Here is a 23,741-nt window from a genome sequence, read left to right as displayed (position 1 = left end):
CGCGCCGCCATCACACAATCTCCACTTTATTGCCCACTCCACCATCCATGTATCATTGTTCTCAGAGATGCGCGACGGATGTCACAGAGTGGGCAAGGCTGACGGGCGCCGAAACGTGGTACTGCCACTTCAAGAGTCAAGAGTGACTGAGAAATGTGCTTGAGTTTAGTCACCTGCTACATTCTTGGTGGCCAATTCTCGTTACGACGAATTTACGACTTACGCCTAACGACATTCAATATCCCTTGAGCACGAGCTGGAATCCAGCCTCGCGGGCTCAGTCGTTCTCACATGTTCAGCCTTTTACCATCACCTGAGCACCACCCCCCACGTTCTTCAGCTGGATCCAGCGCTCGTGTTCCTTGATTCGCAGCTCAAAACACTGCGGGCATGCAAGGCCGCATACCACATCATCCACGGAGCGCTTCATCGCAGTATCCGGGTGGCGCACAGCGAGTTTCCAACCACCACGCCCAACCTCCACTTGCACGCCAAGGCGCAAAGTTGCCAGATACATCACGACATGCTATCTGGACCTACCCGCAGCGCAGCAGCCACGTACCCGCGGCACCCACGGTAAAACCGTGCGGTGGCGAGGTATGCGACAAGATTCGGCCTACGCCCACCACCGCCGCCGAAAGTGGGCCCGTCAGGCGCGGAATATGAACGCGAGGCTGGGCTTGATGCACTGCTCTCACTGGTCGCAGCTTGCTGAGCGACCGCAATCTTGGCGAGCAAGTGTCGTCACTCGGTGCGAAACTTGGTCTGGAGCCGGTTCCTCGCAACCGGTTTGCGAGTCGGCATTGGTGGAGGAGTTGAGACGCAGCGAGAGTTTCCCGAGGTACCTCTCGCGCTTCATCAGTTTGACGAGTTTGACACCCACCCACCAACTCGTCGTTGGATGAGCTCCCCTGGTGACGGGGGCGGTGTCACCGATCGCCGCACGGCGTCGTAAGTATTGAGAGGTACCAGCAGAGTCATTCCGTGAAGGGGCTCGAGTCACGTTCCTGATGCGCCACGCCCGTTTGGGATCGTGGCACGCTCATATGGGCTGCCACAGCGATCTCTCCTTCCGCTCTTGTGTCGTGGAGCGGGCACAAGGGCCAAGAAGAGGGTGCGTAGAGCACTGTGCTATTCTCCGTTATCAGCTGTTATCTGTCTCACACTGCGGCGACATGGGGGATACGGTTATTGTGTGGCTTCTCGAGCTGGGGTTGGATAGCCAGCGGGACTATCCTGTTTGGGCGCTTGAGATGGAAGCTACGCTCAGGCGTGATGAGGTTCTGTGAGTAGATGACTAGGTGAGCCCTTGCTTTCGCCCAACTGTCTCAGTCACCGCCGGCTGGACAGCGAGGCCCAAGAGCCTGCCTGAGCGATTGCACGAGCCATTTCCCGACTCATCAGTGGGCCCCGTGCCCCGCTGTGTCACTTGCATTCATATTCCTCCCTCTCCCCAGAACACACTATTATGAGGACCACAGGTGATATGGATAGAGCAGGACACCGTGCCGGAGATGAGCGACATGGCCCTCGTGTACGCACTTGACGTCATGTGAGCGCAGCGCCATTCATGCGACCCCGACACCATACACCCGTCACCAACACTGCGACCCGATGCACATACTACGACGACCACCATGATGCGCCTACCTTCGGTCGAGTCCCAGCGGTCGGTCCTCGAGGACCTCCGCGCCGCGACGGAGGCCGCAACGGCGCTACTGACCCGCTCGATGGAGGCAACGAGCCTGGAGGACAGCGACAAGGCGTAAGCTCCCTCCACATTCGTTGACCCCAGCCCCATCCCGCGCCGCGGCAAGCTTGGGAATGACATTCTCGGGCCCCAGAACCCCGAGCGCGCCAAGCAGGCACGCGATACCGTGCGCCCCCCGCTCACGGATCACGGCAAGATGCCCAACATGAAGTGGTCGTTCACGGACTCACACGTTCGCCTCGAGGAGGGCGGGTGGACGCGTGAGACGACCGTGCGCGAGCTCCCGACGTCCAAGGAGCTTGCGGGGGTCAACATGCGACTCGGCAAGGGCGTGTACCGTGAGCTGCATTGGCACAATGAGAGCGAGTGGGCGTACATCATTGCTGTGAGTGCAGCGGCATGGGTCCCGGCTGATGGCAGGGGGAGTGCCGCATCACCGTGCTCGACACAGAGGGCGGGAGCTTCATCGACGACGTCGGCGAAGGTGACCTTTGGTATTTCCCGCCGGGCTTCCCGCACGGCATTCAAGGTTGGTACGTGCATGGCGGCACTGACGATAGGCCTGGGCGAGCAGGGTGTCGAGTTCCTGCTCATCTTCGACAGCGGCAACTTCTCCGAGGACGACACGTTCCTCTTGACCGACTATCTGGTCAAGACATCTAAGCATATTCTGGCGCACAACTTCCGCGTATCTGAGGACGTGTTCGCCACGCTCTCCCCTCGCGAGAAGTACATCTTCCAGGGCTCAGACCCGGGTAGTCTCTCGGACGCGCGCAAGGCCGTCGTGCCCAGCAAGCACATGTTCACGCACCGCATGCTCAAACAGAAGCCGCTCAAGTTCCCGGGCGGCGAGGTGCGCATCACCGACTCGCGTAACTTTCCCATCTCCAAGACGACGGCTGCCGCACACGTGCTCATCCACGAGGGCGGGCTGCGCGAGATGCACTGGCACCCGAACGCTGACGAGTGGTTCTTCGTGCTGCGCGGCCAGTGCCGCGTCACGATCTTCGCCGGCGCTGGTAACGCGCGCACGTTCAACTACCAGGCCGGCGACGTCGGTATATTCCCGCGCAACAATGCGCACTACGTCGAGAACATCGGTAAGGGGGACCTCAAATTCCTCGAGATGTTCCGTGCAGCCACGTTTGAGGATTTCTCGCTTGAGCAGTGGCTCGCTCAGACGCCGGCCCCGGAGGTCGCTGAGCATCTCAATCTCAAGGGCGACGCAAAGAAGGCCTTCTTCCAGCAGCTCAGCAGGGATAAGACGCCAGTGAAGGCGCCGGAGCGGCCCAAGTCGGCCTAAGTTTCGATGGCACATGTGGTGGCAATTGCGCGCCAGTCCAGCTGCCCAGCGAATCCCGAACGCGCCGTCCTGCTGGTTTGTACCTAAGCATGTAAATATCGCGGTGTTCAGGCATCTATCAACAGTAATATACCAGAAGCGACGCTTATCATCGAATTGGTGACAGACTGCGTCGTCGGCCCAAGCCGGCATATGCCGGACACATTCCGCCGCTGAGGTGATATCACCACATCGGTTTCGACCGACTGCAAAGATGGAGTCCACGCGTGGTCGCCAACCTTTGCCTCGTTTGCTCATTTTCTCATCACCCTCGCCGGCCATGCCACCTACGAAGAATACGCCGGAGTCGCTCGCGCACTTCTCCGCGGCGACCCGTGCGATTCACGGCGACGACGGCATCCAGTTGCACAGTGCCGTGGCACCGCCCATGCACGTGTCGACCACCTTCCGGTACCACGATGACCCGGAGAAGCTGGTCTTCTGGGGCGAGCACGATGTAAGTTGGGAATGGGAAGGCAATCTGGGGAGGTCGGGGGGGCAGCGAACGCAGGCACCTGCGCCGGCCCGACAAGTACTGGCCGCACGCCTCAGTCCCCATCGCGAGTGCACTCCCTTACCCTAGCCCAACGCCGACCGAGACACGAACATCTACTCGCGTGACAGCGCGCCGAATACGACCCGTCTCGAGGCTGTTCTGACCTCGCTGCTGGGTGGCAAGGCGCTCACCTACTCGTCGGGATTGTCCGCGTTCCATGCGATGATGGTGCATCTGCGACCGAAGCGTATCGCCATTGGAGCGGGATACCACGGCTGTCATGGAATCATCGACATCCTCCACCGCCTGTATGGGTGTGAGAAGGTGGACCTGGACAGCGACGAGATCGGGGAGGGCGACGTTATCCACGTCGAAACACCGCTGAACCCGACCGGTGAGGCGCGCGACCTGGCGCACTACTCGGCCAGAGCCAAGAAGGCTGGCGCGTACCTCACCGTCGACGCGACGTTCGCGCCTCCGCCGCTGCTGGCGCCGTTCGATCTCGGCGCCGACATCGTCATGCATTCGGGCACCAAGTATTTTGGCGGGCACAGCGACATGCTTTGCGGCGTAATCGCAGTCAGCCCCCAGCGCGAGGAGTGGTGGGCCCAGCTCAAGAGTGACCGCCTTGTACTCGGCGCCGTCATGGGGAGCTTTGAGGGTTGGCTTGGCCTGCGGTCCCTCCGCACCCTCGAGATCCGCATCAAGCGCCAGAGCGACACAGCCACGCGTCTCGTCAAGTGGCTACACGAGTCGGTAGCCAACCTTCCCGCCGTCGAGCGTGTGACCCACGCCTCGCTGCAGGATGGGGCGTGGGTGCGCGAGCAGATGCCTAATGGCTTTGGCCCAGTGTTCGGGCTGTACCTCAAGAGCGACAAGGCTGCACGAGCATTCCCTTCTAAGCTCGCGCTGTTCCACCACTGCACGTCGCTCGGGGGCGTTGAGAGTACGATCGAGTGGCGACGCATGACAGACAAGAACGTCGACACGCGACTGTTGCGAGTCAGTATTGGCCTTGAATCGTTCGAGGACCTGCAAGCCGACATCCAGCAGGCTCTTGACGCGGTGGCATCTGCATAGGGGCGCATCAGTGCAAAATGTATGCGGATGGGGGGTTTTGATGAGTGAGAGTGGTGTAAAGGTTGTATGTGGTGGGGAAGGTGGGTTGGACACAGTCGGCATTGTCAACGTCGACACTTCTCATTAATCCACTTACTCTCCCTAACCCTCTCTCTCTCTTTCGCTCTCTCTCACTCTCTCTCGCTCTCTCACAGTCTCTTGCGCTCTCTCTCACACTCGCACTCTTGTATCCTTCGAGCTTACCTCATTGTCGCTCGCCACAAGACTCTGGCCCTCGTTCTGCTCCATTCCGCTCCCCATCCCCTCTCCCTAGCTGCCAGCTTCCTTGGCCGCTACGCCGTCCAGTCCCCGCTGAGTCGTTCTAACAGCGACAGAATGTGAGCTGCAGTTCGATCACCACCGGAGGCGGCAGCTGACTGACAGGTCCCGGCTTGAGGCGGACGGCTCGGATCTCGAGGCCAGCAGTACAGAAGCCAAAGCCGGCCCCCCGCAGTTCCCGATAATCAATCGCTTTGACACATGCATTGCAGAGGGAACCTTTGCGCGCATCTACACCTGTCCCTACACGAAACAGATTGTGTACAAAGTCTGCATCAACCCCGGCGCGTCAGAGACCGTGACGCACGAGGCAAAGATGTGAGTCTACGAGCGCACCCGAGACCTCGGTTTGCATGCTGACGAGGCAAGTTGCGACGAACTGCGCATGTTCACCATGGACACGAGACAGTGGTCATTTAGGAGTCCGAACTTGCATCGCGTCTACAAGCCCACGGTTGCTCAACTGCATGAGCGTGTTACCTTGGAGAAGATACTGGGCCCAGCACCCAACCTTCAACTGAATGACACCCATCACCCCGCACTCATTCTTGACCGAATTCCGCCTGTCCCACTTCCAACTGCCCACTCATTCTACCATCATATCCTGCGCAGAACCGTTCCTGCTCCCAACATCCTCTCCATCCGACTCCTCTTTGGCGTTGTAAGCTGCACCGACACCACTGCTTTGAGCGACGGTCCCCTCGTCGATGTGCCTCTCGATGCGGTGCAGTATACTCATCTCCCCTTCGTTCCTCCCATAGAGGACGTTGCGAAAGGGATGGGACATATCCTCGCCCGCATGCATTGGGGGGTAGGGATCGACGCCCGCGGAGTTGAGCTGATCCTCGGCGGCTGCCATGAGGACGCCTCTCGACCGCAATGTTGGGTCCTCGACTTCGACAAAGTAAGCAAGGCTCGCCTTCGTCATGATCTGACCATTCAGTGCGAGCGGTGGCTCGTATATCGCCCACTCGAATATCTTCACTGGGTGCAGTTGACGTGCGGTTCATTTGTGTACGACTCTCTCCCAAGCGGTGCACGACGGCTCGCGAACATCATTTCAAGAGAGCCGTTCTATCCCTTGCCGCGCGATGTCGAGCTGTACAACCCCTTCAAGAAGGCTTACATCGACGAGGTTGACAGGCTCCTCGAGATTGCGCTTAAAAGCTATGGCCAAGACCGCCTTTTCAAGGCGGTGAAGACGGATGGCTACTGGACGTGGTTGCCCCACATCCGGGCAGCGGTGCACGCATTCTTCGACGAGTTGGAAAAGATAGACGCCGCCAATGTCAAACACAGTGCGGAGACGGCTCAGCAAGCTAGTATTGCACGGATTTCCCTATATTGGCAGGATAAACAACAGGCCTGTTAGTGCCCACCAGCACTTGCACACGTGAGTTTGTGCTCACGGCGAGCTGCTCCACTAGCGTAGTGACTGAATGGTGTCGGTTTGTAGAGCGACCACAGGGGAGGATAGACTTCCATGTATCCGCTGTGCTTGGTAGCTCCGTCCATTCGTCGCTTATTGTCTCTGCTCGAGGAGTGTCTCAAGTCTGAGTGGTGCCGCTTGGGTTGACAAATCTCACGGTTGAGCACCTTCGGGCATCGCCGGGCAGCTACCATCTCCGCAGAATGCCAGGTCACAGCGCTCTCAGTCATCATCGAGAGCGGACATGCCATGGAGCCCTCTCAATCCTTGTCAGACGATGGCTGAGCATCAGCACGTTGCGGGTCCCATCACTGCCATACATGCCATGCAATTGACGTTCAAGACAGAAACCGGCGTGTGCCGGCTGGACGGCGGACCGGGCCGGTATCTGCCGACTACTCCGCACGACTGCTCCGCATCATCTTGAACACTTGCGCTCATCCTCTCACCACATCCACACCATGAGCGTGCAAACATTACGACCACCAGACATAGAGACGCCGACAGATAGCGTCGAGCTGTCAATGCTCTCCCAGCTTTCATCACGCGCAGACGAGCCCTCCGCCCCAGCTACCCCAGCAGCCCCATTGAAGCCCACCAAGCTGTGAATACATTCGTTTGCCTATTTCCTCTGACTGCAGTCGCCAAGTCGCTATCTGCACCGCGTCGTTTTTGTGCATTTTCACGACATGCGGTGGCGTCTTCTCCTTCGGTGTCTACCAGGAGCTCTACCAGAGCATGTCGCAGCAGCCCAATACGCCGTTTACTGGCGCGTCACCTGCCGCAATCGACATTATCGGAACGCTAAGTGCAGCGTTCATGACGATCGGCGCGCCCCTCGCGACGGCATGGACGAAGCGCTTCTCGCCACGCGTTGCCGTCCTCATTGGCGCGGCCCTTTCCTTCGCCGCCGCCCTCCTCGCGTCTCACTCAACCGCCCTCTGGCACTTCATTCTCACGCAAGGCTTTCTCATGGGGCTCGGCACTTGCTTCTCCTACATGCCCGCAGCGACGGTCGCGCCCATGTGGTTCGGGCGACGTCGCGGCCTCGCGATGGGCATCATTCTCAGCGGGACGGGCGTCGGCGGCCTCGTCTGGGCGCCGGTGATGCACGCTTTGAACGAGCACCTGGGGTTTCGGAATGCGTTGCGCATCTCGGGGGGCGTGACGACAGCGCTTGTCGCCGCCGGTGCTCTTGTCCTCGATTGGGATCCCGTGAGCAAGGCGCGAATCGAGGTCGAGAAGGCGCGCCTTGCGGCGCGGCCCCGGTCGCGGCTGCGTAGCTTGTGGGATGTGCCGCTTGTCGACATGCGCATCGCCCGCACAGGCAAGTTCGGCGGCCAGCTGCTCGCCACGTTCCTGCAAAGCGCGGCGTACTATACCCCTGTCTTCTTCTTCAGCGCGTACGCCCGCACGCTGGGCTACAGCCCCAAACAGGGCGCTAATTGTGAGTCTGCGGCTGTGCGAGCTGATGCCAGTCATCGCCATTAACAATGCGTTCAATGCGATCGGCAAGATCGGGCTCGGGATGCTCGCCGACCGCTTTGGTCGCATCAACATGCTGCTCATCACGACGGCGATCTCGGCGGTGGCGAGTTTCGTGTTTTGGATGCCGAGCACGCTGCTTGGTGCGCGCGATCTGGCGGCGGGGCGCGGCCTCTTCGTCACGTACTCGATCATGTACGGCACGTTTGCGAGCGCCTACGTCTCGCTCTTTCCGGCGGCGCTCGTCGAGATCTTCGGCCCGCAGAACTTCGCGTCCGTCAACGGCATCCTTTACATGGCCAGAGGATTTGGCACGCTGGCGGGGACGCCGAGCGCCGGCGCGACAGTGCACTCCAGCTCGCATGACGTTGCGCCCAGCGCGTACTTTGGCATGGCGACCATGATCAGTGCGCTGCTTCTGGCGGCGAGCGTGGGGGTGGTCTGGGTGCGGTGGGAAAACAAGCGGTCACCGATGTGCTGAGGGGAGTAGAGGGGGGTGGGGCCAGGCGCGAGTAGAGTATCGCTGCGACTATCCCCGTTGTACACGTAGTCGTCTATGGGCTGTCGGGAGACCGGATGGGAGTTACCCTGTCAGAGAACACCAGCAGGACTGAAGGCATTTCACTACTTCGAGCCCTCACCACCAAAATGTTACACGCTAAGTTTCTTTCTAAACAACTACGAAGGCTACATCATGGCTACAGGGCGCTCCCATGGAGTCTAAAGGTCTTTTCTGGTGCTTTCAACTGCCCGCTTGCGTCGGGATTCGAACGCGCTCGTATCTTATCTCCCCCGTGGGGATGTGGAGGTCGAGCACTCAACCCTAGCGGCGACGCATGACGAGGGTGCGGGCATTGACACCAGCGCCGGCACGGTACGGCTCGAGGTCAGTGCCGAGGACGTCGACCTTGTTGTCCTTCGCGAGCTGGTTGACCTCGTCGGCGAACCCGTCCTCCTCCCAAATATCGTCCAGGACGGTGGCGACAATGACGCCGTTCGGCTTGACGACTCGCACGAACTCGTTGAGCACGCGCGGCCCAACGTGCCCATGCGTGAGCGTGCCGACGCACGTGATGCCATCATAGGCGGCATCCGGGGCGGGAATGTCACGCGTAAGATCGACGGTTCCGAGAGCCTTGTAGGATCCCGTCTTGCTCGCCTGCTCGAGCATGGCAGGCGAGAGGTCCATGCCGTCGACGTCGGCGTAGCCGGCCTTGGCGAGGTGAACGCCGACGAGGCCGGTGCCGCAGCCGGCGTCGAGTATGTGGGCGGAGGGGCTCACGCCCGCGCGCACGAGGGCGCGGACAGCTGTCTGAGGGCCCACATAGCCCTGTTCGTCGCCAAGAATGTCCGAGTCGTAGCTCGACGCCCACTGCTCGTAGATCTTTTCGACAGTCTTGGGGTCACCCTGCCCGCCGAGGTTGTAGAGCGCCGTGAGGGCGGGGTGGCCCGACGTGTTGGTCATAGGGGCCTTGCGCGAGGCGATGAGAGGAGCCATTGTGTGTAGAGAGGCGCAGAAAACGCTTGAGAATGGACCGGGGGGCTGAGAGTATGTGGCTTGGCGGTTGGAAGGAGCCGGAGGGAATGGAGGACAAGGTCATCCCCGCAACCGGCCTTATGAGCCGCTGGTAGCCTGGTCGGGTAAGGAAGTAGCGAGCTCGCTGCTTGGTCGAGCAAAGCTCGTATATAGGCTCCGCTTGCTGCCTGACACCCGTTGTCGTTCCCGGGCGCACGTCAAGCACGCACTGGGGCAGCGCACTCGTCGTGCCTGTGATACTGGGGTCGTCCCGTGATGAGCACGATGCTGGGCACACCGGGCGACCATCACCGCTTGGTTTCCCACCAGCACACATCTGACGTCAAGACAACTGCACCAGCGGACGATTCAACGACGTCCTATCGCAGCGCAGCGTCGTCCGTCGGTAACTGGAGTGAGGCTGGCACGATAATGGGCTGCTGGAGGGCATCGTGCGTGGTACATTGCGTTGGGTTCAATGCCCGGTCGGCTTCTGCCGAGATGGGCTCGGCGTAATGTAGATTGCCCATTATGCCCACCCCAGTGTCGTTGTTTCAGCTGTGCTGTGCCGTGCCCAGGAACTATCTGTCACGTATGGAGTTAGGGAAAGTTGGGGCAGCCCCGCTAGCTCCAGCTCTCCAGCTCTCCAGCTCTCCAGCTTGTCGGGCAGAGATGCGCGGTGCCGGTCTGCTTGCCTTGGCTTAGGCTCAGCCCGCTGATGGTGGGCAGCGGCGCTGTACCAAGTTGTGTATAGCCCGAACGCCGAGCCCGCCAAGGCCAAGAGCCGCGGCGGCCGCCGCGTTGCCTTGAACGGAACATACGGCGCAGCGAGGCCGCGCCTTCCCACAGCCCACCGATCGTTCCCCGTTACGCACGCCGTTAGCTTCCGCGCCGAACACTATAGGTTGCCCAACTGCCCTAGTGCTTCCCCACCCCCACCTCCGAACGGGTGCGCCCGCACCTATTGTTTCTCACGCTGTCGCCATCCGACGGTGACGAGCACGGACGGACGGACCGCTGATGCTGCGGAATTGAAGCAATGCGGCGATGTTGTGAAGCGATTGCCGCGTTCTAGCGTGCCAGTACCGAAGCGCGTTATTTGTGCGATGGACAAGCACTTGTGGTTCTCAAGCCGTTGTTGCCTCCGTTATCTTCGCGCCGGCCGCCCAAGTGCTCCACCATGCACTCCATCACGCGCTCCACAGCTGATCACCGCCACTGCTTCGGAACATCGCTGCGCCATGGCGGCGCACCACCGCGCGCCTTCATTCCATTCCCCACCAGTTGCGCGGCATCGCGCGCGATGTACGTCAGCATGACCAGCTAGCGGTAAGCGCTTTAGTCGAATGAGGCGCACGAGGGACAAGCAGCGAGAAGAGTGGTATGATACGTCGCAGCGCAATCTTCCGCCTCCATTTCGATCCTGCGCGCCTCGCGCCACGAGACTCGAGCTCACTCCCGCGTGGCCCCCACCTCGCGCCGGTGCCGCCGTTCCCGAAGTGACTTCGGTTCTTTCGGCGCCCCAGATGGCCACACAACATCAGCTGTCACCATAGCAGAATCTGACCTTGATTGATCGCGTTGATTGTGCTGATCGTGCAATTTAGACATATCGTTTGCATCTCTCGAAGCCCGTCTCTCGATCTCACCTTCTGATCGAGCATCTCCCATCGAGGGTGCTAGCCAGATTAAGAACGCCTGGTGCAGGGCAAAGCCGGCGCCACCGCTTGGGCCGGGTGAAATTCCACATCCACGTCCACGCCACGCCGCGCCGCCGCGTGCTCGGACCACGTTCCATCCCATTCACCTCCCAACCCTCTCTCAGAAGACGCTTTCGAGAACCTTAAGCCTACCTGGTATGCCTGGAGGTGACAAGTGACTCGTATTCGCCCCTTTGCCGCGCGTTCCCCCGGCTGCTCCATTTACTTCGACGTGCTGTGAGTTGAGCCCGCATTGACGGCCTCACCCTGCCCCCCAAGCACATGACAATTCCGTCCGAGTAGTAGAGGGCCGAGCTGGAGCGCTGGAGCTCCCATAGCATCACACTCCATGGCACGCAGATCGTCTACGCATGTGCGGAGGAACGCGACTGCGGCATGCCTACTCAGCCGTTAAGCCGGCGCTCCGACGTGCCGGGGTTGAACGGTATGACTGCTGAGTGGGTCGTTAGGCGAGCGTCTGGCCGCTCTCGCCCTCTTGGCGGAAGAACTGGCGAGCTGACGAAGGCGATCACCCCGCCATGCTAGCCATGCTTGTCGACTGCCAGCCTCCAGCCGCCATACGCCACAAGCCAGATCCCAGTACGGACGCATCGGGCAGCCGCACCGGTCATCCATGCATCTCAGGCCCCCGCATGAGTTGCTCGCCATAGAGCACAACCCTGGTGATCACTGATGAGCCTGCAAACGGTGACTGGCCGTGAGGCCGGACGGCAGTCGGTGGCCCGTGCGATCCGTGCGCCGCCACATTCGACCCTCACGCAACCCTCCGAACCCTCGAGCGAACAACATGACGCCGGCACCCACTCGGCGTCTGGGGTGCAGTCCTGGAAAAACTCCTGCACTTCCCCATTATGCACTTCTGCACTTTGAACAGGGCAAGGTGAGGCATGCACCGCCTGCTCGACGTTCTGTCGGCCTGAGACCTAGAGCCTGGAGTTCAGAACAGGAAAGCCTGAGTCTGGAGCCAGCCGCCAGCGGCGAGTCTGGGTGATCATGAGCGGGGAGGCAGGGTGTCTACGGCTGGCAATGGCGGTAGCCCCAAGCGTATGGATCGAGATCGTGAGCAACGCCAATTCCTATTCCAGCAGGACAAGGAGTACGGACAAATGGATGCCTCCCCCAACGCCTCAACGCGCCCACACAACAGCCAAAGGCCGTAAAGACTAACCAGGTTGCTCGTTCACTCTTCGCATCACACTCGCCTTGCCACCATGTCCATGTCGAGCATCTTCCGCAAAAAGTCACGCACGCCGCTCTTTGAGCGTGAGCGCCCCTCGGCCCCGCCTCCTCCAGTTCCCGCCCTCCCGTCAACACTTATGCCAGGAGTCGACGACAGCAGCGCTCCCGACACGCGCATGCTGTCTTCTCTCGGAGGCTGCGTTGGTACGGTCTCGACGGTCGTCGAAGAGTCGCTCCTCCCCCTGAGCCCCACAGGCCCAGACTTTAGGCGGCGGCAGAGCACCGCCAGCGCCATGAGCTCTGCGTCGTCCGCCGTCCTCGCCACCCCCACCTATCCGTCTGATCCGATGTGGCAGCAGCGCAAGCTTAGCAGCAGCGATAGCGTGAGTGTACGTCCGAGTGCGAGTGCGAGTGCAGGTGCGAGAGTGCTTGGGACGCAAAACTGGTGGTGACTACCGCCGATCCTCACCTTGCCTTTGTTCTCTCAGGCACTGACTTCAGTCGCATAAGCAGTTTGAGGTGGTCGAGGGTGTCGAAAGCGACGATGATACGGACTGCTCTGCGATCCGCATTAAGGCGCCGACGCCCAACGGCGACGCGGACTCAATCTCGAGCCAGCCCAGCAGCGCCTCGGCACTTATGACGACGTATCAGAGCGACCTGTTTGCGCCACGCAACGACGAGTACGACATGAGCAAGCTCCTGGCAGCGCTCGGCGAGGACATTCAGCGCGACGAGCAGGCGACCGTGTCGCCGTTCGGGTTCGAGACGATCGGGCGCGGCCGCGACGCAAAGTTCTTCAAGGATCGCGAGGTCATTGTCGACACTGAGGACTTCTACGTGCCCACTTTCCAGACCAAGCACACGACCACGGGATTCCGTAAGCACGAGCCCGGTACGCGCTTCAGCGGCCTCCGCGAGCACCTCAACGCGACACGTGCCGGCGGCCGCATCCCGCCGGGGCCTGCTCGGCCGATGCGAGCCATCCCCGAGCCACGCTAACAACGCGTCAAGTACAACGCGTCGAGTCGCGTCGTCTGTGAGTAGGATCGGGTGCACTGTTCCCCAACGTCCAAGGAACCTCAGCTGATGCGCAGGTGCACAACTCTGCCTAATCAGAGAGACGCATTTGACGCTCAGCTTCGAGTTTCCTCAGTACCAATCCTCCGCATCTCATACCTTGCCGAATTGTATTGTTCTCATCCAGGGTGCTCCTGTGCTTTCTCGCTCCCATGCATCGTCGTCATTACGGCTTGAGCGGGCGCGTCTTCACTTTGTCATTGACGGATGGGGAGTCACCACTGCTTGCGTACCCCTTGGACGGCCGCTTATAAGCCGTGTCAATCGCCACGCGTGCTCGGCTCAGTTGTCCAAACAATAAATCCTAGCCTTGGGCTCCCTCCGCTTAGCCGCTTTTTGGGCTCCAGCACCCCTGCGGATGGTAAGAGAGGAGTGCGTCAGCCTTCGGATCCATCGGACCCATCGAAGTCAAGTCAATTTCCCTTGCCGAAGCTGCTGATGAGGTACATATCTGCGTGCTTATGCTCCGGCCACAGCGAGCTGTAGTTGCTGGGCGAGTTTGAGACGAGCATGATCTCATAAGGTCCTAAATATGAAAAGCAGATTGGAACATTACAGGATGAGCCTATCAGCTTGTCGCCGCTCGAGGCAGTTGTAATCCCATGACGGGTGGGGAGCGAGAAATGCATTGGTCTAAGTGATAGATGGGCTGAAGGGAATCAACCCGCGTCGTAAACAGTCCATGCATCATTCTAAATGTACGTAGCCTTGTGTTATGTGAGATCGGGTTCATCAGCTCAACAAGTTGGGGGTTTCAGCAGCACGCGAAGTACCACCAGGTGTCAGACCAATTCACACAATCTCTTGCGTGAAATGACCGCTCTATGCGGACTGCCCTGCCTTCATTGCCGTGATAGACTCATGAACTGGTCTACCACGGGTTGGTTAACACGCGCTCGTCTGAAGTCAGCGAAATCAAGTTCTGCAGCTTTGCTGTACTCACGCACAGGTACCTCAGGAGGCTTCTCGGAGTATAGAGCCCACGTCGCTGCTCCAATTTGCTCCTGAAACGTACACACATCAACAAAGACGACGCGCCTCAGCTCACTGTGCAACTCGAAGTCCTGCGCGACGACCGCGCTGTCATAGTTAGGGTGTCTGGTGAAGACCTCGAAGCCAACGACCGTCACTCTCACGTCCTCAGGAAGCAGCGACACGAGCTCGGCAAGCCGAGCCGCCGGTAGAGGCTGGTACTGGTTGGGCCTGGACGTCGGGCCATCGTCAGTGAAGATGAACGTCGCTGTGCGGGGACCAAGGCGGTGCAATCCGTACGTCATAAGCAGCTGGGGAAAGAGCAGCCACGGACTGACAGGGTAGAAATGGACGACGAGCTCCTCGACGCCTGGAAAGATGCCGGGCGTCTGGTATATCTCGCACTGTATTTCGCGCTCATCAGGAGAAAAGAAGACGACGAGGCGGCGCGCAGCAGGCATCTCCGGAGCCGGGAGGGCGGCCCCGTATCTTCCCCCGTCGTAGAGGCACTTCCACGAGAGCGGGGTGAGCGGATGGTGGATCCATGGCGACGCGCTGTGCGGGTAGACGCGCAGGGTTTCCAGCTTAGGCAGGGGGAGGATGGCGACCAGCGGGCTGAGGCGCGAAATGCGGCGCAGATCGAGGACGCGCGTGTGCGCGAGGACGGCGCGCGCCAGCGCCGGCACCTCGCAGGGGCCGGCGACCGGCGCCAGGCTGAGGTTAGCCGTGCGGTGGGGACTCACAAGTGGTACCGGTGCACATCGGAAATCAGGGGTGCGCGCCGCCCATCGTGCAGGTACGTGCCTGCCTTGCTACTGGCGGTGTAGGCATCGAGGACGAGATGCCGGCCGAGGTGGGCGTCGACGTGTTTCTGCCAATGTTTGGACACATAGCGGAAGTTGCATAGCTCACGATCCGAGGCGTCCTCCATTGCCGCATGCAGAATGCGATCCAGGATATGGGGGTAGGCGCCAGCATCAATCTTCACATCTAGTGCAGGCAGCGGCAGGTCAGGCGGGGCCGGCGGAGCATCGTTGAAAGGTGTCGCTCGGAGGCCTTGCGTGAGAAAGACTTGGGGCGACCCACAAAGCAAAGGTGCGAACACCCCGAAGGCCGGCATCGTCCTGTAGCCTCGGGCGGGTGAAAGGAGAGCGATGTGAGAGTGAAGAAAACGAGATGGGAAGGAGAAAGAGAGAGGTATATAAGTACGAGCGGCGTGCGAGAGCGCCAGAGCGGGTCGTGGCTTCCGATCTACAGCTTCGCACGGGAGAAGCCGGACGTGAATCCGGACCGACGCGCGCCAGGTGCGGTGTGAAGCGGCGGCCTCAGCGCGTGTGTCCGGGGAGGGGACTGTTCACACAAGCCCGTCAGTCTTCGGACGTAGCGCGTGATGGGGAGCAGACGGCTTCCGGCTGCGGAGCGGAAACGCCGCCCATAGCAGCACAGCAATGTCTGGGGCTTCTAGTCGCGTGAGAGAGGACAGCCGTTGTGTGGGTGCGTGAGGTGCTTCTCCACAGCACCAATGCCCTTTCTTGAGCAGCGACTTCAACTGCTCTCTCTTCGGCAGCATCAGTTCCCCGACCATCACCTCAGGCCCAGCGACGTTGCCGACCAGCGCAGAAGATGGCGATTACAGCCACAGTCTTCATGAGTTAGCTTTTCGCTGGTGCGACCAAGGCCAATGGATTCAAGCCCTCTGGAAGAGGGCAGAACGACAGAGACGTGTATCTGACCACTTCTCCTTCATCAGCCGGATAAGTGACATAGATGTGAGTCGCCAGGACGGCGTGGAAAGAGATGCGCGGATGTTCTGAGTTGAGTGAGGGCCAGCGGGCGAGCCTGTGCTGCACACGCAACATTCGAGATAGCGGAGCGTCGGTGTTGATACTGGCAAGGCGGTGCCAACACTTCCAACTCCCAGCGGATCGACGGGGCCTGCGCATTGCCCGCCCCTGACCCCACACCTACATGCTCGACTATCCGGGGCCGCATACTTACTCGTCGTGGTCGTCTGCATTTCCGCAAGATAGCGAACACTTGGAAGCCGCGTTACCTATCTCACTGTGCTGCTGCCCATTCACGTGATGCAGATCACCGACATGTCGCCGGTAGTCACCGCAGCCAAGGCGTCCCACATGGACAGTTCGGTCATCACATCACAGGCACGGCCCGTAATTTTACTTTCTCTCGCCGTCCTCTGCCTCTGCCATGTCGCGCGAGCTCATGAGCTCATAGCCGCTGCTGATCTACAGGGCTAGACTCGGTGCCCGCAGCCCGGGCTACGGCAGCGAGATCCTTCTTATCCTGCCATGCCTTGCGGCTCCTATCCTGCTGACCTCGCTTGGGGCCAGGAACGCACCCTCTAATCAGTAAACTTTGGCCTGACTTGCACAAGGCCAGCACACGGCGATGGACCGAGGCTACGGCTCGGGCACGGCTGATGTCGGCGGCCGTGCACCGCGTGGTGTCTTGCATGCAATGTAGTAGATATGCTCGTGCGAGCAACTCTTTCACACTATTCACCATGCGGCTCGCAGACGTGTTCAAGCCCAGCGCGTGGCTGCTCCCGAAGGAGGAGAGCTGCATCGCGCCGGAGGAGGTGTGGTCGAACAAGGGTGCGTGCGGTCTCGGCGCAGCTGACGACAGACATGGACCCGACGCCGCCTGACCACCGCACATGGACGGGGTGGACTTTCTTTGCCTGTGCGTAGTGCGTTGGCGGCGCTGACACCAGACTGGGTGTGCGACCTGTTCCAGCCGGGCGGATGGGCGACCGTCGCCGCGTTTGTCGCGTCCGGCTTGACCTGGTGGGAGTCGTGCTTGGCCGTGTTCGTCGGCGCGTTCCTCGCCGCCATAATCATCGCCGGTGCGTTTTGCGTCTCCCCCTTGCCGCTGCTGACCATAGCGAACGGATGGATTGGCTCGGTGCTGCACACGCCCTTCGCGGTGACGTGCCGCGCAACGTACGGATACTGGGGCAGCAAATTTGTCGTGCTGGTAAGCTTCCAGCACCAGCGCGCGCGCTAACAGCAGTCGCGATGCGTGATCGCGTGTTTCTGGCTCAGCATCAACTCGTACGCCGGCGGCCAGTTTATCAGCTACGCGATTGAGGCGATCTGGCCGTCGTACGCGCGGCTACCAAACCAGCTGTCGGCGGGCAGTGGGACGACCACGCGCGACATGCTCTCGTTCTTCATCTTCTGGGTCATTCAGTTCCCGCTCATCTTTATCCATCCGTCCAAGCTCAAGTGGATCTTCAACATCAAGGCGGTGGTGGTGCCCATCGTCGCGCTCGGCACCATGATCTGGGCGCTGAAGAAGTCGGGCCCGCTGGCTGGGCCCGCGTTGCGCAGCCCCATGAACCGCGTCGCGCCGGGCACGGCGCGTTTCGTCGCGTTCATGTATGCCGTGACTAGCGTGCAGGGCGTGTGGGCGACGATGAGCATGAACGTCGGAGACTTCTCGCGCTACCTCGTCAAGCCCAAGGCAAACCTCGTGCAGCTTTTCGCATTCCCCGCCATCTTTACGGCCGTGTCCATTGTCGCGGCAATTACCGCTACCTCCCTCCTCCCGGTGTACGGCGACGTGCTGTACCAGCCGTATATGATCATCGCGAAGTGGCCGACGAGCCCCGGCGGACGCGCCGCCATGTTCCTCGGCGGCCTGGCGTGGGCGCTTGCCAACGCCACGACGAACGTCACCGCAAACTCGATTAGCGCGGCCAATGACATGGTCTCCCTCGCCCCGAAGTACATCAACATCCGCCGCGGCCAGTTCATCTCAGCGACCGTCGGCGTGTGGGCCTTTGCGCCGTGGAAGGTGCTTGCGAGCGCGCAGAACTTCCTCAGCTTCATGGCCGCGTATTCGGTCGTGCTCGCACCCATGGCCGCCCTCATGGTCGCAGACTACTTCATCATCAAGCGCCGCAAGTACAACGTGTACCACCTGTACCGCCCCAACGGCATCTACCACTACCTCGGCGGGTGGAACTGGCGCTCGTACGTGTCTCTGCTGTGTGCTATTGCGCCAAATCTCCCGGGCATGGCGAACGCAATCAACGCAAAGGTCAACATCGGCAACATCAAGTACGTGTACATGGTCTCAAACATCGTTGCGGACGTGATCGCGATCTTCATGTACTACGCCCTGTCGCGCTTGTTCCCGGACCGCCCCAGCATCATCGACGAGGCGGTACATGACGCCAAGGAGGTCGAGCCGACGTACTCGTACGACGCGAGCGCGACGCAATATGAGTTCAAGGAGAAGGACGACTTTGTGTACGTCAACCGGGCGTAGAGGGGGTCAACGGCATTGATGCAGCCTGCGGCGAAGTAGTTTCAGAAGACAAGCGATGTAATTGTATGGCCTGAAGAGCTCCGAGCAGCAACTGAGAAGATCGGAGATATCAACCCCTGCGCCGTGGCCTCCTCCCATCTGCTGTATGATAACATCTTCTGACGCTACGTCAAGTGCCATCTTTGGGCGCTAAGCTACGCAATGTTCCTCGCGCGGCTGTCTCCAGCCGAGCCGACTAGTAGCGGTCAAGGACGATTCTCGTCTTGAGCACGTCGTGGTCGAGAAGCCACCCAGCCGACTTCATCTGGCTGAGAGCCTTGTCACGGAGCGAGGTCGCCTCGGCCTCGGTCTCGGCGCCGAACGAGAGCTCGACGATGGTCTCGTGGCCGTCGCCCTTGGCATTGATGACGGGCAGCACCTCGAGCTTGACGAGGGTGCGCGCCCAGTTTCCCTTCCAGACGTTCGAGGTCACGGGGCCGTGCTGGCGCGTCGTGGCCATCGTCTTGTCTCCCCAGTGCTGCTTGCCCCAGTTGTGCAGCTTGTTCGGCATGTACTTGAGCAGCATGTGGCGGCCGGTGTCGTCGTCCGGGAGGGTCGTGCCGTGGTGGCCCTTGGCGGGCCACTCCTTTTTGAGGGTGAATGAGAGGGTCTGGTGTGAGTTTCGAATGGTCACACGACCGCCCCACTCTCACTCCCTCGAGTCCCAATGGCGCCATCACTCGCCGCCGCCGCTCACTCATCACTCCCACTCTCTCACTCTGACGCCCGTTTGACCCCCACTCTCTGTCAAACTCTCTCCTTTCACCTCAACTGCCCCCCAGCTCCGAAACCCACCTTCTTCGAGAAAGTCCAGTCGACCTCAGCGTCATAATTCGTGTCCGACTTGTCAAAGCCCTCGTCACGCGCAAGCTTGAGCGCGGCGTCCAGCCCCTCAGGCCCGACAGTGTATCGCTTCTTGTACGTGGCCTCAAAGTCCTTGCCGTCCTTGTGGCGCAGGCGGATCGCCCACCCGGCCTTGTTGAGCTCGTGCCCCTCCGTGTCGTAGTACGAGTACGAGCGGGTGTCGGGCGTGTCCTCGAGTCTGAAGGCGTGGAGGAGCTCGTGCGTCGGCCGGCCGCCCTTGAGCGCGCCGTTAGGGTCCAGGCCAAGCTTGATCTCCCAACCGTGGGTCGCGACCGGGGTCTTGAGGTCCGAAACGGCCGAGGAGAGGGCAAGCGCGCCAGCCAGCGCCTTGAAGAGGCCGTAGGGGCTAGGCATGGCGTCGACGACCGCCGAGACACTGTCGAAGAGAACGGGAGGCATGGTGAATGGGAAGAGGGGAGAGGATAGGGGGAGAGAGAGGGAGGGAGGAGATTTAAGAGAAAGAGGGATGGCTGAGCACACCTTGGCAGTGAGGCATGTCACTCAAACGCCATGGCACGCCGTGATGTCATTGGCGGTCGAAGTGGCTTGGCGCAATCTCACACGAGAGTGGTTCTGAATGGGTGGGAATGTGCGTCCTGGCATGCAGCAAAGGGCGAAGCTGGGTACATTGCATGCAGCGAATTATGGGGACTACAGATGCGTGTAACAGGAGAAAGATGCATGCCGGGACAAGTGAATGAGATGAGAGTCAGAGGATGAAGTTGAGACGCCGTCATGTCAGTGCGCGTTTCGTCTGTGCCACTCTCGCGCCCGTCGGTATATCGGGATATGATTGGGCCGGAATAGCCGGCATGAGACCGGTCAGGTTCAACGAGCCGTGCCGCAGGTGATCGACAATCTCCCGCACATCTGGCCCTGCTCTTGCTCATCTTGGCGCTCGTGACCTCGCTTGCAGCTCGCCGGCGACTTGGCTGACCTTTACGTCGTCCAAGTGTGGCATCATGGGTGTGGCACGTAGCTTCATCTCCGTTCACGAACTCATAGTCACCCGCTATCATCCGCCTCGTGGCGCTCACTCGTTCTTCTCCTCCTCATTCTCATTATTCTCATTCTCCGTCTCGTCAAACGCGAGGCACACGCACGCAATAAGCGCGAGATCGACGCCCGGCGCGACCGTAACAAAGTACAGGAATCAGCCCGCCCTCCCGGCATACTCACAGTCTGCTGGTCCGCTGCAGCCTCGTTGACGTTCACGACGTCACGCGCAATATGCGCTAGCGCACGCCCCTCCCAGTCCTTGATGTTGGCGCTCCCACCCCAGAAGTCGCCGCTCAGCGTGATCTGCCGCTCGTCGCCGTCTTGGAGGAGGTATGCGACGAGCTTGGATCCGACTGCGTGAGCGATGCCTGCACCCACTTACGGCTCCACTTCTTCTTGATGCTCAGCACGTCCATGCCCTTTGCGTCTTCGACAACAAAGGCCTCGCCTGTGCTCAGTTTCTTGTCGGACATGTTGTAGAGCATGTTTCCGTCTGGGTCGTAGATCTCTCACTGTCAGTTCATTCCATGACGGGCGGGACGGAGGAGGGGCGGAAGAGGGTGGGAGGGATGCAATGGGAGACGCTCAACCAGGATAGACGCACTCTTGCGGTCATGGAACGAAAACACCTTGCCCTTGACGCTCATTAGCGTCTCCTGGTTCTCGGAGTTGATGATGCTGTAGTCGTCCTTCTGTCAGCTTGCCTTGTCGGTTACTCACGCCAGAAAAGGAGAGCAAACGCTCCGTCATGGCCATGGTGGTCTCCGTGTCCCGCATCATGTGCGGGTAGCGCCCGACGGGGGGCGAGACGGGGTTGAGCGATCCAGCGCGAGCGTAGATGATGTCGAGGAGGCCCATGGTGAGATAAGTAAGGGGTATGAGACGAGAGGAAGGGGTAGAGAGGTAAGGAGAGAGGGGAGGTGGCGAGGAGTGTTCCGCTTCTGGCGTAGCTGTTATGTAGGGCGGTGCGGCTGTGGTGGCTGTTGAGAGCGGGGACCATCATCCTGCGTGCGATGCACCTGTGTGAGCTGGCCATTGGGGCATGGACGAGTGACGAGGGGGCGCAGGACATGGATCTGCATGACCTGCTACCTCTCACATGAATCACATTCAGTGGTCATTGACGAGAGCCTGAAGCAAGACTGTAGATCGCGTTAGCGCATGTACAAAGCAGGCTGTGAGGAGTGTAATATCTGGCATCTCACCTCCACCTCGCTACCCGTGACAGCGCACGCACCCCCATTGTCTCCATCTCCATGCCCCATCGCCGTCTCCCTTCTCACTCCACTTGCTCGACGCACAGCTTTCCAAAAGGTTGCTGCGCATGCATGCGCGCTCCCAGCGTCCGGCGGGGATCGAACCCGCGATAGCCACATTTCATAAAAGTGTGGAAGCGTACCACTTGCCCACAAACGCTTGTGGCCTCCATCCCTTTCAAACCACTGGCCTCGCTGCCCCCCTTCTGTCTTCTGCGCCTCCTTCCTGCCTAATCCAGCCCAATCCGAGCTCTCAGTGTGACGCAAACTAAACACTACATTCACTTTCGGAACTAAGACAGGACATATCAGCCCACACACTACAGCATACGACACAGTACCTCGAGCACGCGCAGCCGGAGTTTATTGAGTCCGCCAGGGCGGCTCTCCTCTCCCGGGCATTCAGGCCCAAGCACAAGAAGCAGAATGTGCCCACTGTCTCCGGCCCGGGTGAGCTTGGCGCGCAGGCGCGCAGCGAGGAGCGGATATATGATGTCATCGGGTTGCTTGAGCTCGTCGGGGGAGAGCAGGTCCAGATGCGGGCCAAGGACGACTTCGAGGAAGAAGGTGGTAAGGCCGGGGTTCTCGTAAGTGTTGATGAGGGGATGGACTGGGCCACAGTCGCCATTGAGCTCGGAGGGGGTGGGGTCGAAGGCGTAGGTTGGGCAAATGGTGGACGAGAGAAAGATCAGATCACGGTACTCGAGCATTGCGAGGATGTCGCGGTTGAGGGCCGCGGAAAGAATTGCGTCGTATATACTCATGGTGAGGCTGGGGATGGGCATCGTGGGTGATGTTGGGTGCCAGCGATGTCGAGGGGCTTTATCGGCACTGGGAGTGGCTGTGTGATGTGCTGCTAGAACGCAGGCCACAAAGACGGCGAGAGCACATGTAGGTGCGCCATCAGCAAACAATGCCCATGGTGGTTATGGAAATGCTCGCGAGTGATGGCAGCACGAAGGAAAGCCATATCAGCCACTGGCGACAATGGCAATGTGACTCAATTACGCGCCATTCTGATGCTGCTCCAAAGCACTGGGGTCATGTTGAAACAACGGCCTACGGCTCGTATTGATGCCGTAGCGTGTGTGGCATATGTCCCAGTTGCAGAAAGGGGTGCGAAGAACCGACCGGTAGCATCCGCATCGTCTGCAACCGATTGCCAGTCTTCTCAACCATCAGTACCTGTCAAAAAAGAAGAGGTCAAAATTGATGCTGTACTGGACGAGTTAGGAATCGAACCAAAGACCTTGTCAAGATCAAGATGCTAATGACACGCTCTACCAACTGAGCTACACGCCCTGAATAGCTTCGAAAACTAAGGAGGTAGATTGAAATTATATCCTCCGCGGAATGCATTTTCAAAAGGCAAAGAGTCGCGTGAAGTGGGATCTGAAACGGATTGAATGGGCGCTCCGCGCCGCTGACGTGACACCACCGTCCAGTTCATCTCTCATGCCTGGAACGTCACACCCGTTGTCGTGCTCTAGCTCGCGCTGACGACCCTGGGACCTCGGGCGTTCCATCGCCGTACCGCCGTATCCCGTCCCACGCCATTCCGCTGCACGTGCAACATGAATGGCAACGCAGGGCCGATATTCAGGAACGCACAAACATTGCAGACACTGAGCACGAAGGGGTTGGGAGGGACGGCATGGCTGACGGGATGCCAGAATTGGGTCGATCAACAATAGTTTGTTTGTCGAGGCGAATGCTTCGAGCGTAAACTCTGCACGAGCATACTCGTCCTCGACGCATCAGAGGATGTAGATGCGACGCAGACACCTGCGGAGGCTTGATGGCAGTGACGTAGGCTGCGGAAAGCGCCGACGCAGGCACCAAGCCGAGGACATGAACGGCCAAGGATTCCATCCTGGCTGAGGTGAGCAACACCGCCACCGCCTCGTCGGCTGACCCACCCGACTGGCAATGGTTTGCAGGATGCTCATGAGTTCCCT

At 60.0% G+C, this 23,741-nt stretch overlaps 10 protein-coding genes across 10 annotated transcripts; 6 read left to right on the top strand and 4 right to left on the bottom strand.

Moving 5' to 3' along the window:
• Positions 1–1,637: 1,637 nt before the first annotated feature.
• On the top strand, positions 1,638–3,014 carry COLE_01466 (uncharacterized protein; the record flags this gene model as incomplete). Its single annotated transcript, XM_018427319.2, has 4 exons — positions 1,638–1,765; positions 1,796–2,096; positions 2,132–2,240; positions 2,272–3,014. 4 exons carry the CDS (start codon positions 1,638–1,640, stop codon positions 3,012–3,014), a joined length of 1,281 nt encoding a protein of 426 aa, XP_018282847.1.
• Positions 3,015–3,333: 319 nt separating this feature from the next.
• On the top strand, positions 3,334–4,629 carry COLE_01465 (uncharacterized protein; the record flags this gene model as incomplete). Its single annotated transcript, XM_018424901.1, has 2 exons — positions 3,334–3,510; positions 3,637–4,629. 2 exons carry the CDS (start codon positions 3,334–3,336, stop codon positions 4,627–4,629), a joined length of 1,170 nt encoding a protein of 389 aa, XP_018282848.1.
• Positions 4,630–4,695: 66 nt separating this feature from the next.
• Positions 4,696–6,319, top strand: COLE_01464 (uncharacterized protein; the record flags this gene model as incomplete). Its single annotated transcript, XM_018427321.2, has 4 exons — positions 4,696–5,006; positions 5,053–5,265; positions 5,317–5,851; positions 5,891–6,319. The coding sequence occupies 4 exons, from the start codon at positions 4,696–4,698 to the stop codon at positions 6,317–6,319; spliced, it is 1,488 nt and encodes a 495-aa protein (XP_018282849.1).
• A 518-nt stretch (positions 6,320–6,837) lies between these two features.
• COLE_01463 (uncharacterized protein) lies at positions 6,838–8,342 on the top strand (the record flags this gene model as incomplete). Its single annotated transcript, XM_018425680.2, has 3 exons — positions 6,838–6,980; positions 7,018–7,823; positions 7,855–8,342. 3 exons carry the CDS (start codon positions 6,838–6,840, stop codon positions 8,340–8,342), a joined length of 1,437 nt encoding a protein of 478 aa, XP_018282850.1.
• A 342-nt stretch (positions 8,343–8,684) lies between these two features.
• On the bottom strand, positions 8,685–9,359 carry COLE_01462 (uncharacterized protein; the record flags this gene model as incomplete). The annotated part of the gene is made up of 1 exon (XM_018426248.2): positions 8,685–9,359. One exon carries the CDS (start codon positions 9,357–9,359, stop codon positions 8,685–8,687), a length of 675 nt encoding a protein of 224 aa, XP_018282851.1.
• Positions 9,360–12,309: 2,950 nt separating this feature from the next.
• On the top strand, positions 12,310–13,279 carry COLE_01461 (uncharacterized protein; the record flags this gene model as incomplete). Its single annotated transcript, XM_018425875.2, has 3 exons — positions 12,310–12,361; positions 12,392–12,660; positions 12,779–13,279. 3 exons carry the CDS (start codon positions 12,310–12,312, stop codon positions 13,277–13,279), a joined length of 822 nt encoding a protein of 273 aa, XP_018282852.1.
• Positions 13,280–16,977: 3,698 nt separating this feature from the next.
• Positions 16,978–18,625, top strand: COLE_01460 (uncharacterized protein; the record flags this gene model as incomplete). Its single annotated transcript, XM_018420607.2, has 4 exons — positions 16,978–17,032; positions 17,064–17,195; positions 17,235–17,326; positions 17,363–18,625. The coding sequence occupies 4 exons, from the start codon at positions 16,978–16,980 to the stop codon at positions 18,623–18,625; spliced, it is 1,542 nt and encodes a 513-aa protein (XP_018282854.2).
• Positions 18,626–18,860: 235 nt separating this feature from the next.
• COLE_01459 (uncharacterized protein) lies at positions 18,861–19,927 on the bottom strand (the record flags this gene model as incomplete). The annotated part of the gene is made up of 2 exons (XM_018421632.2): positions 18,861–19,274; positions 19,460–19,927. 2 exons carry the CDS (start codon positions 19,925–19,927, stop codon positions 18,861–18,863), a joined length of 882 nt encoding a protein of 293 aa, XP_018282855.1.
• A 634-nt stretch (positions 19,928–20,561) lies between these two features.
• On the bottom strand, positions 20,562–21,307 carry COLE_01458 (uncharacterized protein; the record flags this gene model as incomplete). Its single annotated transcript, XM_065626147.1, has 5 exons — positions 20,562–20,675; positions 20,708–20,877; positions 20,910–21,035; positions 21,132–21,216; positions 21,248–21,307. The coding sequence occupies 5 exons, from the start codon at positions 21,305–21,307 to the stop codon at positions 20,562–20,564; spliced, it is 555 nt and encodes a 184-aa protein (XP_065482641.1).
• Positions 21,308–22,103: 796 nt separating this feature from the next.
• COLE_01457 (uncharacterized protein) lies at positions 22,104–22,568 on the bottom strand (the record flags this gene model as incomplete). The annotated part of the gene is made up of 1 exon (XM_018426249.2): positions 22,104–22,568. One exon carries the CDS (start codon positions 22,566–22,568, stop codon positions 22,104–22,106), a length of 465 nt encoding a protein of 154 aa, XP_018282857.1.
• Between the last annotated feature and the right edge of the window lie 1,173 nt (positions 22,569–23,741).

The sequence above is a fragment of the Cutaneotrichosporon oleaginosum genome, assembly GCF_008065305.1.
Source record: "Cutaneotrichosporon oleaginosum strain ATCC 20508 chromosome Unknown ATCC20508_contig01, whole genome shotgun sequence".
In the NCBI taxonomy this organism is placed as follows: Eukaryota; Fungi; Basidiomycota; class Tremellomycetes; order Trichosporonales; family Trichosporonaceae; genus Cutaneotrichosporon; species Cutaneotrichosporon oleaginosum.
The sequence above is the reverse complement of the archived record's forward strand: the minus strand, read 5'-3'. Positions and strand labels throughout refer to the sequence as shown.